The sequence below is a fragment of the Sturnus vulgaris genome, chromosome 14, assembly GCF_052056855.1.
Source record: "Sturnus vulgaris isolate bStuVul1 chromosome 14, bStuVul1.hap1, whole genome shotgun sequence".
In the NCBI taxonomy this organism is placed as follows: domain Eukaryota; kingdom Metazoa; phylum Chordata; class Aves; order Passeriformes; family Sturnidae; genus Sturnus; species Sturnus vulgaris.
Genome location: NC_142256.1, coordinates 992,104 through 1,006,975, shown reverse-complemented (window position 1 = coordinate 1,006,975; position 14,872 = coordinate 992,104). Strand labels below are relative to the sequence as shown.

Genomic DNA, 14,872 nt, shown 5'->3' with positions numbered 1-14,872 from the left:
GTCTGGCCTGCAGCTTTGTTGGAGTGGGGAGACAGAACAGCAAGCCCAGAATGGTGTGTTGAGCCAGGGCTGCACAAGAGGAGCTGTTTTATTTATGGTGCTTTCAGAGGCACTGCTTGGAGACGCTCTTGACTTGTGCAGTGAGAGCATGGCCACACTAACAATCCCCCCAGCAGCTGCTCAGCAACAGGTCCAGCTGCTCCAGGAACAAGGAGAGGAACAGCAGGATGCCCCAAAGCAGCACATCTGCCAGGGAAGACTTCAGAGGCACGCTGGTCTAGTGTCCCCTCCAACTTCAGCTCCCACATCAGTGCTGTCTGCTGGATGTCTGTGCATCAAGGAAGCTCCAGCAAGGATGAGGGATAGCAGCAGTAAACATTTTATGTTTGTTTTCAAGGTAAAAACAACTAATGCCCAACAGCCACTGGCAGTGAGAAGAAAATGCTGTGAACATGGGAGCAGGAAACTCTGATCTGTCTGGGTGTACCACAGTTTCAGATATGATGATAAGGTGCTCCTGCAGGCATCACTCATATCCCAGCTACAGGACTGCCCCTAATCCATGCAGCCTTCTCAGGCTCCAGGATCCCAAAAGTGGGATCCCAAAAGAGGCCAGTGAGAGGTAGGACATAGGGAAGCCCCTACAAAGGACAGGGTTCACTACCAGCTGCAAGTGACTTGAGGCTATCATGTGGGTTTATTATCTAAAACAAGATGGGCTCTGCCTTTTCTCAGGATGGAGACACTCAAGGCCTGGCTGTGGCATGGGCAGTGACACGAGGCAGGGGTCCCAAGCAGGGCTGCCCACCCACAGCCCATCACAGCAGTGAGCAGGGCAGGCAGGAGGAACGCACCGCGTGTGTCTCCTTCTCCTGCTGCACCAGGAGAACATCGCCCCGCAGGGGCAGCTGTGCCGACAGCTCCTCATCCTTCTGCCCCAGCCAGTCAATGATCTCCTGGAGAGGCACCTGCAGCTTCCCACTGTGGTCAGAGAAGGCCTCCAGCCGAGCCCTGGCACGAGAGCAAGGACAGTGAGATGACAGACAGACAGGCAGGAGAGGAGCAGGTTCCCTGAGGAGCGGAAGCACAGCACCATGGCTGGGTGCTGACCCCCAGCACCTCCTCAGGGACTGGCAGCACCCCTCAGCACGGGCTGTGCATGACCCCCAGCCAGCAGAGAGGCTGCACTGCCAGGTGGGGTGAGGCATGGAGGCACTGGGGACAGAAACAGAAGCTATGCCTCACCCTGGAGCCCAGAGTAGAGGATAGTCATTCTGTGTTTGCCTGTGGGTCAGAACTGCTCTGGCTAGCAAGGGGGGCTTGGAATGGCATTTATATGTCTGGGCAGCTTCCAGGAGCCTGGGATTAAGGCAGGAGACAATTAACACGCCCCAGTTAAGCTCTCTGTCATGCTGGCTGTGGAGCTGCAAACTCTGAGAGTCTGGAAGGCATGTTCCCCTCACGCAGTGGAGAGGGCTCCCAGCAAAGGGACAGGCACAAAGGAGGTGGAGATAAAGCCATGGGGCAAAAAGAGAGAACTGCAGAGGTGGCAGAGGATAGAGAGAGCAGCATAAAGCAAGGAGGGAAGGAGGGGAGGGAGGAGAGGACGGGATGGGTAGAAATGGAGGAGATGCTTTCCAGCAAAAGGAGATTCAGAAGTCTATGGACCAGAGGGGGAGCTGAGCCAAGGTCACTGTGAATTCATGTGGCTCATCAAGCAAAAAAGTTCAAAAACCTCCTGACAATCACAAGCAGCAGGCAAGGCTGGAAAGCCAGGCCAGCCTGGAGCTTGCTGCAGGCAGGACTCTTACCGAAGGCTGTGGGATTTCTTTTTGATCTCGTTCCAGCAAAGATTCATCTCCAGAGGGGCCTGGGGCCCGGCAGCACTGCTTGGAGCCCGGGGGGTCACACACGAAGGTCCTGCACCATCCTGTGAGGCTTCAACCTGGGCAGAAACAGAACCACACTACATTCAGAGATTGCTGCCTGGTGCTTTGGGAACTTGCCTGGGGACACCCATCCCACTCTGCCCTAACCCTGACTGGTTTTTCAGCTCTGACGGACACTGTCCCATTTCTTAAGTGGTCTGTTAGCAGCTCCCAGGAAACTCCTGCCTGTCTCTGGAAAAAGGATGCAATGCCAGCTCCAGCAGCACTAAGAGCAAAGGTTGAAGGGAGGGCTCACTGCACATCTCCTGTTCTCCCCAGTTATCCAGCAATGAGCTTATCTCACCGAGAGCTGTTAAGCCAGAGCTAGTCCTTATGTGTCACAGTGCCTGCAGGGCTAATGATGATTTTTCCTATGGTATACAGAGCTGCTGTGCTTCGAGAGAAGGCTGATCCTGCTGTTCCTAGAGACCAAGGGGATCTGCCAACATCCTTTTTGCCATCCCCAGTGCTGGGACTTGCCACCTGCTCCTCTACAGAGACTCCAGGATATTCCCTGCCTGCATGGCAAATCTGAGAAGCCACTTCTCCTCCACAGATGCTGCTTCTCCTCCACAGCTCTCCAGAATGAGCAGCCGTGGGAAGGGTGCTCCAAAGGCCATGGAGAAAAGACAGAAAATCCTAACCCAGCCACACAAGAGAAGCACATCCAGCTGAAAAAACTAGGTTCTGATTCCTGGACAACAAATCCTTGTTGGAATCTTCTCCTGAGCCTTTAGCACTGTATCATGCCCTTGCTCACAATGCACTCTGCTGCATGTGCTGGTGACAGCAACACAGAGGATCAGAAGCCCCTGACACAGGACTCAGTGAGAGGGGTTTTTCTCTCCATAAATCACAGTTTGTTGAGCAAAACACACGGACACTTTCCCATAAGTGAGACATCAATGAGCTGTGTTGGAGAAATGGCAGCATTTCGATCGAATGCTGCTTTGATATTAGAGCCTGCTTGAGATAATTATCCCCAGGTGCTTAATCAACCATAATTAAATGTGTTAGTACTTTCTAAACAGCATACAACAGGCCAGATAAGGGCAGCTGCCTCTGGGGGAAAAGCAGCAGCTCTTCCAAGGGGAATGTGTAGCTACTTGTCACTTGTGCTGTCCAAGGGTTCGTGGAGGTGTCTGGAGAAGCAATTCAGCCAAGCCGAGGAAAACAACAGGCAGGAGAAAACAACCAGACAAGGAATTTGGCTGCACAGCTAAAAATACCCCCTCCACACCAGTTCTCAGAGAAAAATCAAATGATCGCCAAGACTGGTGCTAAGTTTGATTCATCTAAAAACATCTAACAGGCTGTTCTCTGCCTCCCCATCCTGCCACTCCAGAAACACCACAAAAACAGAGAAAACCATCACCCACAGAGTTCACAGGATTCTTAGGGCCACGAATAATGATCCACTCAAGCTAAAACTGCTGTTTGCACATAGAAAAATCAATCCTCTGCATGTGCAGGTGCTCATGGCACTGAAGTAGGTCAGTCCCATGGCACTGCCAGGGAATGCTCCAGCCCTCCTCTCTATCCCAGAGGATACCAAAGGAAAGGATCAGCTCTACCTGGGTGCAACTGCAGCACAGCTCTGCAGACAGCACAGTCCTCCCAGTCTTATTTAACGAGTTAAAAGCCCACCATGCCTGCAACTCCCAAGCCCCATAGATAATCATGTAGCAGTGGCCAAGCAGAGAGCAGGTGCTGAACATCTGCTTCCCTAGAACAAAACCCCTGCAGGCGAGCAGAGGGAGAAATAAGTGCTTTCCCTCTGAGCATCCTCTCAGCATCCCTTCCCCAGAGCCTCAGCAGTGGCAGCCTGGACCCCCACCCCCCCTGCACCCCGGAGCAGGTTTATTTTTGGGTGCAGAACACTCACGCAGGCTGTGTCAAGTGCATCCCAGACGTGCCCCGGGCTCCGCCGGAGGAGAGAGCATCCCTCCGGCCCCGCCGGGTGCCAGCGGCAGCACCCAGCAGGGCAGGGGCAGGCTCTGGGTGCCCGGCAGAGCTGGGCACTGACCCCCCAGGAATGTGCAGGGGGGCGGTCTCACAGTCAGCCTCAATCCCAGCTTTGTCCAGCGGCATTCCAACAGCCTCCGACCTGCCCCAACCCCCTGGCTGCCCTCAAAGCACAAGGCGGGCAGAGATCTGCCCACTGCAGGGCAACCCCACGTGGGGCTTCAGGTGTGTGCAGGGTCATTGCTCTGGGAACTGGGGAAAATCCATCCCTGCAAGGGCAGGGCGAAGGGGACGTGGTGGGATGACCAGCAGAGACCTTGGCTCAGATGTTGGAGCACATACAGGAGTGTTTGCCAGGGAAGGGATTTATCTGGGAAATCATCCCATCAAGCCTCAGTGACCCAGAAGGCAAATAGATCTTGAGATCTAATCCCAAAAAAGTCAAAGGTGCCCTTGTTGTCCCCCACGTGCCTCAGCACAGTGTTGGGTACCAGCAGATGTTCATGCCAGCCTGGACCAAGTGCAAATAGTTTCTTTTTGCCAAAAAGCTCTGGGCTGGCTTCTTGTGTCCCCCACAGTCCTGACGCCCAAAATTTTTATCATGCTCTCTTCCACCTACAGGGAGGGAAAGAAAAGCTCCCAGTATCTCTCCCTCTCTCTCCTGCCTGCACATCTGACGGGTGCTGTCCCTCCCTCTGGGACCAGCACAGCTCCTCTCCTCAGCACCTCCTGGAGCCAACAGATGGGAGAGCAGCTCCCAGACTGGAGGAAGGGGCTTCAATGAGGCCAGGACACAGCTAAGGATGCGTTGCCTGCAGTCTGCCAAGAGCTTTCAGGACTAGCAAGGACAAGAGAAGGAGGCTGTTTGCTAGGTGGCAACAGCAGCCCCTTCAGACAAGGGGAGCTGTCATTAACAGTGCTCCTGCTCCCAACTCCCCTCCTCTCTCCCAGCAAATCTCACAGGGTTCTGACCCCCTCACAGAGGCTTGGATTGCTCAGGCAGGTCAGGAAGGGTTTTCCCTGCTTATCTTGTTCTATCCCTCTCCCTCCTCACTTCATTTGCGGGGCTGTTTATCAGCCACCCGAGCACTGGCCTGGCAGCAGCATTGTATCAGCCACCCTGGGGCCAAGAAACCCTGACTCAGCCACCAGGAGCCTCCCCCTGCCTCATTCTTGCATGCTGGAGCCTCTCCAGAGACAGCTCTGCCTTCCTCCTCAGATCCCAGCTCCCTGAGGCAGAACAGGTCCAGGCTGATGGTCAGCCACAGTAGGGAGAAACTTCAGGCTCAGCCCTTGCTTTTTATGCTTGAAGCACAGCAAAAAAAGGAAAAGGCAGAGCTGGGACCCCGTTTGTCCTGGGAAGAACACGACCAGTGCCCAAGGGAACTTTTGGCACTGTCCATCAGTGTCCAGTCAGGGGAGAGGTAACCCTGGGACCAACAGCTACAGGCAAAGAGGGACCCACAGCCTGGCAGAGCCCAGGCAGCATTTCCCCACACCAGAGGTGCTAAACCACCTCATGACAGCTCAGTGCAGAGTGCAGGCAGCTTTGCAGACAGTTTCAGCACACCTTTCTATTCTTCACTCTGCTCTGCCATTTGCCCAGGGGTCCCCAGAGACCTTCCTGCTCCTCTGGTGAAGAGGGCTCTGGCTCTGAGACTCTGGGGGAAGGAGACAAGATCTGTCCCTCAAGATAACTAGATTAGTAAGAGGTCAGATTCCTCCTCTCCCTTACAGCATCCACCATTTCCAAGCTCTTCTCTGCAATGAGGAAGAGTAGAAAACTTTCACCAAAAGCTTACATTCTTCCAAGTTTCCAGGAAAAAAAAAGCCCAACCAAATAGATAAGAGTTCTTAACAGTAGCCTCTCGTTCTTTACTGTGAAAGAGGCTTGAAATCCAGCTCTGTAGGCTGTCTCTCTTCCCCTACTTCGGGAAACACTTTGCAGCTGGAGTGCTGGAGGAGGGCGCACACTCTTCTTAAGTGCAGCCGACGGGGGGCTGGAGCTGACAGCCTTCCCTGCCACCAGCAACCCAGGGCCTGCTTTGCCCCACAGGAATCTGCAACCTCTGCAAAAAGCTGCCACGAGAAAGGCTCCCAGAGCCAGCTCTTACCTGAGACAGCGGGCGGGCAGTGCTGCTGTGCTGTGCCTGGTCCCGGAGGTGCCACTCAGGACATCGTGGGAGGACATGGAGCCATTCCTGCATCACCAGGGGCTGCATCAGAACTGATGGTCATGGGGATGGAGCACCTGAAAAGCAGTGTTAGAGTCCCTTGGTCAGCTTGCAGCTCCTCACAGAGCTGACCCCCTTCCCAGCTGCCTGGAGTGCTGCCTCCATGGCAGCTGGAGACTAAAAGGAAGCATTTTTAAATTTAATGTACTTTTACTTGTGTTGCTATCTTGTTGCATCTAAACATCCAACTCTTTTTCTCCACCTGGTTTGTAATTTATGGTATTGATACATAAGTCCCACAGATTATATTGCACTTTTAGAAGGGGTTGGGTTTCTTGAACTGTACAAGATGCCCATGGTTTGAAGGAAGGGAGAGAGGATCTCACTGTCATGACCATTGTTCTAGTTTTGGCTGAGATAATATTCACTTTCTTCCTAGCAGGTGATACAGTATAGATTTTAATTCAGAAAATTTAAATCCGGATTTTAAGATTTTAATCCAGAACAGACATATCCCCATAACAGACAACATCTTCAAACATATTTTTTCCTTTTATATTCAGAAGGCAAATTGCCTAGAGCGTCAGCTTCATGTTTCTCATGCTGTGAGCTAGCTTTTTATGAGTTTTTGCTCATTATGAGCTATAAAATTCCCTTCATTATCCCCATTTTTGAACTGCATGACCTGTAAAGCCAGTTAGCAGTGGCCCCTTGACTATTCTATAGATTAGAAGCGTGACCTCTGTCACAGTGCTGCTGGATTTTGTTGTTTGGACTCTAAATGAGCTAAAACAAGGATTTATTTCATTGCCAGCACCATCTCAGCTTTATGGAAAGCCATGAGATAAAAGTTCAGAGAAAACTTGGTGACTGCTTTCTTACTTTTAGAAGGTAAAAATCACCTGCTCCAGCAGAGAGAGCTCATGTCTGCGTGGAGATGAGGCTGCTTTCAGGGGAATGAATGATGCTGATGGAAGAAGGCTGTTGGCTCCTTCACACCCAGCTCAGTTGGACAGCTGGGGGGAATCTTCCTGCTTGGCCCTGGCAGGGCAGGAGCAGGCAGCACATCCTGCACTGGCAGCAGCCACGCTGGACAGACAGGTAAGGAGAAATCTCGCCCGCCCTGCGCACACTGCCCATCTCTGACACTCACATCCCTCACTCCCCAGCCTGAGCTTTCACTGCCTCTCTCCCCTCAATTAGACACATTAAGAGATTATCCTGTTATAATTTTTTTAAAATCTCTTAGTGATGTTTACAGCCATAATTCTCTCCCTTTCCAGCAGAACAGTCTGTGCTGAGCTCTCCAGCAGGCTGACAATCCAAGGTCTCGTCCTCTCCCTCTCCTGCCCATTAGCACCAATGAACACTGCAGGCTGCATATCCCTGCTCCTTTCCCCATGCAGGCAGGGGATTATGAGGGGATTATAAAACCCACATTAATAATTACGAATTTCAGGATCTTCAAAGCCACCCAGCCTCTTGGGGCAAATTCTCCACACCCAACTCCAAGGGCACAGATTTCTGACAGAAGGTAATACCATATACAGTGCAATTTGGGCTCTGTTCCTCTGAATGACTTCTGAATGACACTCAATCTAGCCCAGATACAATTGTCAGGGTGTGGAAAGCTATTTTTCCTCAAAGCTTCTAACAGATGAATGCCACGGAGCTCTTTCCTGGGACTGGGAAATCCATGGCTTTTGCCAGTGAGGTTCTGGGATGTCTCACTGTAGTTGCCATCCTGAGGCCTGGGTTTTTCTGTGGCACAGTGCAGTGAAACTGCAGTGATGTGTGCTGGCCAGATGAGTTCAGCCAGCCCTCCAACACAACACACACAGGGACTCTCTGCTCTCAGTCCTCCCAGCACAGTCTGGCCCCTTGCTCCTGCCATCAGCACTGCAGAACAGGAGCAATACTGGGAAGGTCATGGGCTCTGTTCTGACTGCATTTTGCTGAGTGACACATCTGCATGCACAGGGAAGGCGCACTTCTGATATAGGCGTGGGTAACCCTTGTCCTGGAGGGTTTCCACACCCCCTGCCAGCATCCTGGAAATAAGGACAGCCATTGCTGCACCTCCTGAGTGCTGGGCTCCTTGAACTCCTCCAGGGATGACAAAGCCCATCAGGACACAGTTGGCACAAGGAACTAAAGCCTGTCCAAGGCAGCAGCCACAGAACAAGCTGGGTGCCAGGCAAAGGGCACTGCCCAGTTGTGTCCTGTGCAATACCCTGCTGCCACAATCACTAGAGCATGTTGGAGGACAGTGGCTCAGCTGCCCTTTGCCACTCTGCAACAGCAAAGACAAAGCCCAGAGGTAGAGAACCCAGATAATGTGGAACTGACTGAGCTGCACAGCAGCCAGCACAAAGGAGGACATTCAGGGGGAGAGAGAGACACACAACCAGACAGAGAGGCACGTCTGCAGGCAAGCCAGCAGCTCCATATGACCTCTTGCCAAATTCCCTGCTATTGCTGGAACCAAGCAAGGAGAAATGCTCTTGGATCTGCTCTGCTTCTCTGCTGAGGCACACAGAACAGCTCCAGTTCTGGCACTCCTCCTTTAGTGCTTCTGTGGAGCTCTGTGTCTGGGCACTGCAGCATGTGAAGCAGAGATTTTGTGGATGCTTCCTGGCTAAATTCCTACTGCCTGAAGCCTATGCCGGTTCAAGAGCCAAACCCGTGATCCACTTTGCCTCTCCCACACCACCATTCACCTTCTACACTCTGCTTTATGTTGGTGCTGGAGACTCAGCTCACAACAGCCAAGGTTCAACATCATACAAACCAGATTTAAGCGCAGACAACAAAAACTATCTTCCCCACAGCCTACTCCAAGCCTCTACTTGAAAAGGAGTTGAGAGATCCTTCTTTGGAGGACTCAGGGAACAACGTGGTCAGGCTATTCCAACAGATACAAAGTGAGCCTGGTCCCCTGGGCACATTTCTGTGCAAGCAGAGCAAACATCAAGGCTCAGGTGAGCAGAATTTCCACAGGTGGACACTGCAAGAAGCAGCTGTGGAGTCACCATGGAGCAGGCACTGGGGCACTGCACTCACACAGCAAGGAGGGAAACCTCTTCCACTGATGTCTCTCACTTGATCTTTGCTGGATCAGGTGCACTCCAGGCATAAAGGTGATCAGATCAGTCCTCAGAAGCACCAGGTACAACCTCATTAGTGCTGTTTTGCATCCTTCCCCAAGAAAAGCACACAACACTTGACTCTGCTCTCAGTACACCCTAAGAAATGAAGCAGTACAGGTTCCACAGTGCTGTGTTACAGCTCCAAACACTTCAGCACCCAAGCCACTACCAAGATGAGACCTTGACGATCCTCTAGTTTGAGAAAGCCAAAAATCTGGATGTTACATTTCAACAGTTCAATGCTTGGACATTAAAGTGTATTAAAACCACAATAATTTCCTCTTTTCTCTCCTTACATGTGCTGTACCTGTTACAAATTCAGCACTGGAGAGCCTGTCCCACTCCTTTCTCTCCAGGCAGTCTGGAAAAGGCAGCTGGAATAGCCTTTGCTCAACCAGTTCTGCTTCAGCTCTGTCACACAACTCGCTGCTCCACTCAGGGATCTCTGTGCTCTCTCTGCTTTTCAGACCTGCTGCAGCAGCATCCCTGGCTGGCTGGAGGCTGTGTCCCAGCTCCTGCAGCACCTCTTCTCCATCCCAGCCAAAAGCAAGGTGACCACCAGTGCACATCCAATTTTGCTGCTTTTGTTTATAATCGTCCTGATACAAATCCATATCCAAAACTCTCCCAAACGTCAAGGGAATTCACACTGCAGCTGACCCTCCATGGCTAAAGGCAACCCCCAGGATTAGAAACCTGTCACAGGAAGTAGAGTGTAATGTCAGATGTTGAATTTCCAGCTCTCTACTACATATAACAGCAGCAAACACAGCATATAGGTCAAGAGGTCTCTCATTCACACGGTTTATCCTTTGAATTGCTAATTTCCTCCTAAACATTCTTTCCTGAAACTTTCCACTTCAGATCTTGGCCTATAAGGAAAAAAATATGGGAACATCTTGAGGGAAGGCAGCTCAGCTCAGCCTTTATCCCATGAGGAGAGTGGAAATACAAACATGTTCCCTGCTGCTGGAAATGTTAATGACTTTGTTGTTGTTTAACTTACTGTACAGAGAAGTAATAACATTTTAGCTCAGCATGTTCAGTGTCCTTTAAGGGGAAAGGTGGGAGGCTTGTGGATATTTCAGAGTTCAGCTCCCATGTAGATGCTAACAAAGGCAGCATTCCCAGGCTGACAGACAGCAAGACTCCCTCGGCAGCTTAACAACACATCCTGTTCCAGCAAAAATTGTTTTCTGCACTTGTAAGTAAATAATTTAAGCCTGAGATCGAGGGCCAGACGACCTACTTCCCAAGACCTCACTGGTCAAGATTTGGTGAGAGAGAAGCAACCTTTGTCCCACTGAAATCAACATAAAAATAACAGTTCCCTCAGAGCGTGGGCCCTTAATCTCCATCTCTTTACAAACCCGGAATAGATACCCAAACACACTCCCACAAAAAATCATCCCAACATTCTCCTGGTTGTTATGTGCTCCCTGAAAGGGGACTATCAGCAATCCTGTGGGAGCATTTTCAACCCCAGCATCTGAGGGCTAAAAATCCCTGAGGCCAAAGCTGCCGCTGGGCTTCACACTGCACTGCCACCAAAGAAGCAGGTCCCCTTTATTAATTAAAATGAAGGGTGCTTCAATTAAGCATCTGTCCATAAGAAGTAACATAAAACCTTTGTACTGAGCAAGCAGCACAGAAGATGTGTTATTCACTGAGGGTGGGTGAAGTGGGGACTCTCACCTCTAATGAGCTCCTTTTTTAAATGGCCACTTGGACTTTGAGCTCATAACCAAAATGCCATTTCAATTCAATGGATAAACAGGTGCCACACATCTTAACAAGCAAGCAGCATCCTTTCCCCTGGCTCACTCACTCTCCATTTTCCCAAGCAGCAGAATATACACACTCACACAGTCTCAAACTGAAAAATTTCACCAGTTGGCTTTGTACTAGGAAACTGTGATGATGATGTCCCCACCTCACCAGGTGAGTGTGGGTGTATGTCCACAACATGGTCATGCAGAACTGACTACCCCCTCTCTGCTCAAAATAACTTACGGGATTTTTTAAAGGAAGATTGAAAAACCCAAATTTCTTTTCCATGTCGTTTCAGACTCCCAGTTGGGAGCTAAAGCTCACTTTTCCTAGGAACTCTTCCCATCCCTTAGCAGATTAAAGCACTGAAATAATGACCCAAGCAGGCACAAGAGCCAGCTGTGAGTCCACAGCCCTGATGTGCTGGACACAGAGAAGCTGCAGCCTGATAGACATGACAGAGCAGGAGAAGATCAAGCAGCAACCTCCCAAAAGGGACAGCAGAATAGGGGGAAAATCACTTGCTCGATGACTGAAAGAAGGTTGCACCAAGCATAAAAATTGAACACATTCCTTCAGAAACGTGGCTGCTGTAGCCCTGAAACCTGCCAATTTAAACCTCAAGCGTTGTCTTTGCCCTTCTCCTCTAAGCACCTGAACTTTCCCTTCCCTGCTGCTGGAAGCAGCAAACAAGTTTTGCTGCATTGTGAAAAGCATATCACCCATTTTGCCACGCTGTGTAACTGATCAACAACGGTGGGAAGAGCACACCCACACTCAGCTGTGATGGCCAAGGTAATGCTGCTGACTACTGGCTTCCTTGGCACTTTGCTTCTCATTCTCACTGTAAAGCTGGCACCTGCTTCTCTAAACTGAATACTCTGCCTTGCCTCTAAGGTTGTCTTTACGATAAACTCCCTGCCAAAACACAAGGTTCTCTGGTCTTCTGAGGCCATGAATTTTATGACCAGGCTGTGTGCCCCATGGGGTACATTTCCTTTCCCTACTTGAGATCTATCAGAGTGACCTTATTCTTATGCAAAGGGAAACAGCAAAGGAAAATGGGATGGAGCTATTTTGGCTCAATTCTGAAAAGACTGGTTTCATCTTTACACACCTATGAAAATGAGAGTTTTTTTGAAAACTAAATTCTTTCTGGTCAGTATTCTTATTTAACGAGACTTATAATTCCCCTTTTATGCTTTTATCGTAGACATCCAGGCTAAAGTAGAGGCTTTGAATATATTACTCAAAACGTGATTATGTTCAGAAATTCACCATATGTCTCCAGAACTCAGGACTCTTGTTTGAACCCATTCATTTAATCCCTTCCCTGTCTCACTTTTAGTTTTGCAAAGAGCCACTTCAACCTGAGCAGCCTCATTCAGAGTTACAGTCCTGCCAGTTCTAGAGAGCAGCACTGATCTGTCTCAGGTATTTATCCAGATACATGGTCCTCATCTCATCTCATCTCATCTCATCTCAGCTCCTTCAGCTGGCAGAGAGGATCTGAACACAGCATCACATCAGAGCACCCACTCCAACACTTCCCCTCCAAGCACGCCAGGCACCCACATTCCTGGACACTGCTGCAAAATGAGACTCTAGTCCAATTCCCTTCCAGAGAGCCACCACATCCTTGCTGTCTCCAGAACCCTGCCTGGACAGCTCCCACAGCAGCAGAGAAAGGAGCTTCCAGCACGGGGAGCTGGCAGGGGAGGGTGTGAGGTGGCACCAGAGGCACAGAAAGGTGCCAGGAGAATGGAAACCCTCCTGGCACAGCTGAACTTTGTGGCTGGGACCTCACACAGCTTCCTCAACAAGGGCACTGTGGTCAGGCAGGAAAGGCCATTAATGAGAATAATCAAGCAAGAACTCTCACAGGTCCAAGACAGCGAGGTGAGCAGCAGCAGGAGAGGTATGAGGGACCCTGGATTAGGGCAAAAGGAAAACAAACCGACAAAAAATTTACTAGACTTTTTTTCTTCCCCCGCTCAGCACTAAAACCAAAAATACAAACACTGGTTTCTCGCAGAGAAAGCATGGCATTTAAGGGTGTGGGAGTAATTGCTCCACACCCCTGTCACTGCACATGGGCAATCTTAGAATTGAAACCTCACAAATACAATGCTGGCACCTCCACCAGTGAACATCCACAGCTGTGATGCTGTGCTGGAGGGAAGGCTGAAAGAAACAGGGTGGACTAGGGACCCGTAATAATCTGTACCACTAAATCTTGAGAAACTACAGCCCAGGTTGTCCTGTCTGGCAGGGGCAGGGAGGCAGAGTGCTGAGCCCTGAGGAGCAGGAAAGGTCCTGTGCTTCCTGCAGGCAATCCTACAGTCGGTCAGGGATGCCTGCATCCAAGGGAAGGTCAGTGGTGGCAATATAAAGCCCTTGAGAGGGAAGGAGAAGGAGGAACGATGAGTGAAAGGAGCTGGGGAAGAAGCTGGGGGAGGGGAGGACGGACACATAAAGGAGCAAGGCTGGACCGTGTAAGGTAGTGAATGGAAAGGGCAGACCTGGGACTGTGAGCTGATCCTTGCTTACTACGTGAGGAATATTTGGGTCCCTGCCTTGCCCTGCTGTCTAATCCTCCCAGGAAGATGCTAGAAGGCCACCATGCACCCTGCCCGGAGCAGCCCTTCAGCCCAGGCAGAAACACTGCCAGGGTAAATGAGCCTTCAATGTGCAAAGCATCAAAGCCGGTGCAACCGGGATGCTGGAGACTGTTGTTTGCCTCGGGAATCCGCATCCCTAACTGGTCCCCAGCCTCTCCTTTGTGGAAATGGTCTCGGCCACCTCTCTTGCTCTCACCCTGACACCTTTCTTTTCTTCTCTGCAAGTTTCCTCACCCGCACATGCATGGGCAGCGCTGCTGCGAAGGGACACACACACCCCCACCAAAGAGCGCATTTCCGAGCTTAAACCATCTGTCCAAATATCTCCCTTTTTCCAGCCCAGCCAGGATCTGAGTGGGAAACAAATTTTGTCATGGCCTACCTTCCGAGTCCGGCAGGTCTGAGACGCGGGGGCAGCGGGCTCGGGGAGCGGGGCTCGGGGCTGGCTGTGTGAATCAGCACAGGAGTCCCTGTGACACGGATGCATGCTGAGCCTCAGCACCGCTGCTCTCCTCCTCCACCGCCCCGGCTGCTGTGTTGCTATGCAATCACATCACCACGAGCAGCATCTCGCCGAGCTTCCAAAGAGATACCCTTGACTCGGCAAAAAAAACACAGCGGGCGACAAGGACGAGCCCACCAAGTGCCCGGCCCTTGGGAGAGCCCGGCCGGTGATCGATCCGGAGGAGGGCAGGGAGAAGAGCGGGGATGCAAAGACGGGCACGCACAGGAGGAGGAGACAAAATACACATGGAGAAAGAAAAGGGAGGGGGGGAGATGTACAAACACACAGAAAGCGCCGTGGTCTGACCTCTGGAGACCTGACACGGGCCGCTGGGCTCAGACACGCTTCCCACTGCTCGTCGACATCTCCCACCGCCTCTCGGGACTGGCGTCTCTCATTTTAGGTTAGGTACGGCCACGCGTGTGCTGGAAAATGCCAGACACATTCGCATCTTTCCTTAACCACAGTTTGGGTATCTGATTTTATAATTTAGGAACAGTCCGTTTTAAAATTAAAGTTAAGGAGCAAAAATAGGATTATCACTTAATTTCGGATGTGCTTCCTATTCTTCTTAGAAAAGAAAAATAAGTAGAAGAAAGAGGCAATTCTCCAGGCTGGGGAGATCTTTTAAATGTCAGGGTATCTTGCCTCAGCTCACAAGAAACAGGAGGATTTGAGCTAGCTTGGATGAGGACACAGACAGACACAGAGTTGGGATTTTGGTCCATAGATAACAGTTTACAGTTCTTCAGATCTTTCC

General features: G+C 50.9%; 1 protein-coding gene across 2 annotated transcripts in view; it reads right to left on the bottom strand.

Annotated features, from left to right (window-relative positions):
* The window catches only part of DRP2 (dystrophin related protein 2), a 33,200-nt gene that overhangs the window by 15,996 nt on the left and 2,332 nt on the right, over positions 1-14,872 (bottom strand). The window contains exons 3-6 of one of the 2 annotated variants that reach the window (XM_088173317.1): positions 13,990-14,537; positions 6,008-6,144; positions 1,812-1,945; positions 855-1,011 (exon numbers count right to left, since the gene is read on the bottom strand). In XM_088173317.1, the coding sequence (XP_088029443.1) occupies positions 855-1,011; positions 1,812-1,945; positions 6,008-6,115 (399 nt within the window). In that variant the 5' untranslated portion in view covers positions 6,116-6,144; positions 13,990-14,537. Of the gene's footprint in view, positions 1-854; positions 1,012-1,811; positions 1,946-6,007; positions 6,145-13,989; positions 14,538-14,872 lie in introns of those variants that run through there. The other variant, XM_014877231.2, reaches the window with a different exon arrangement.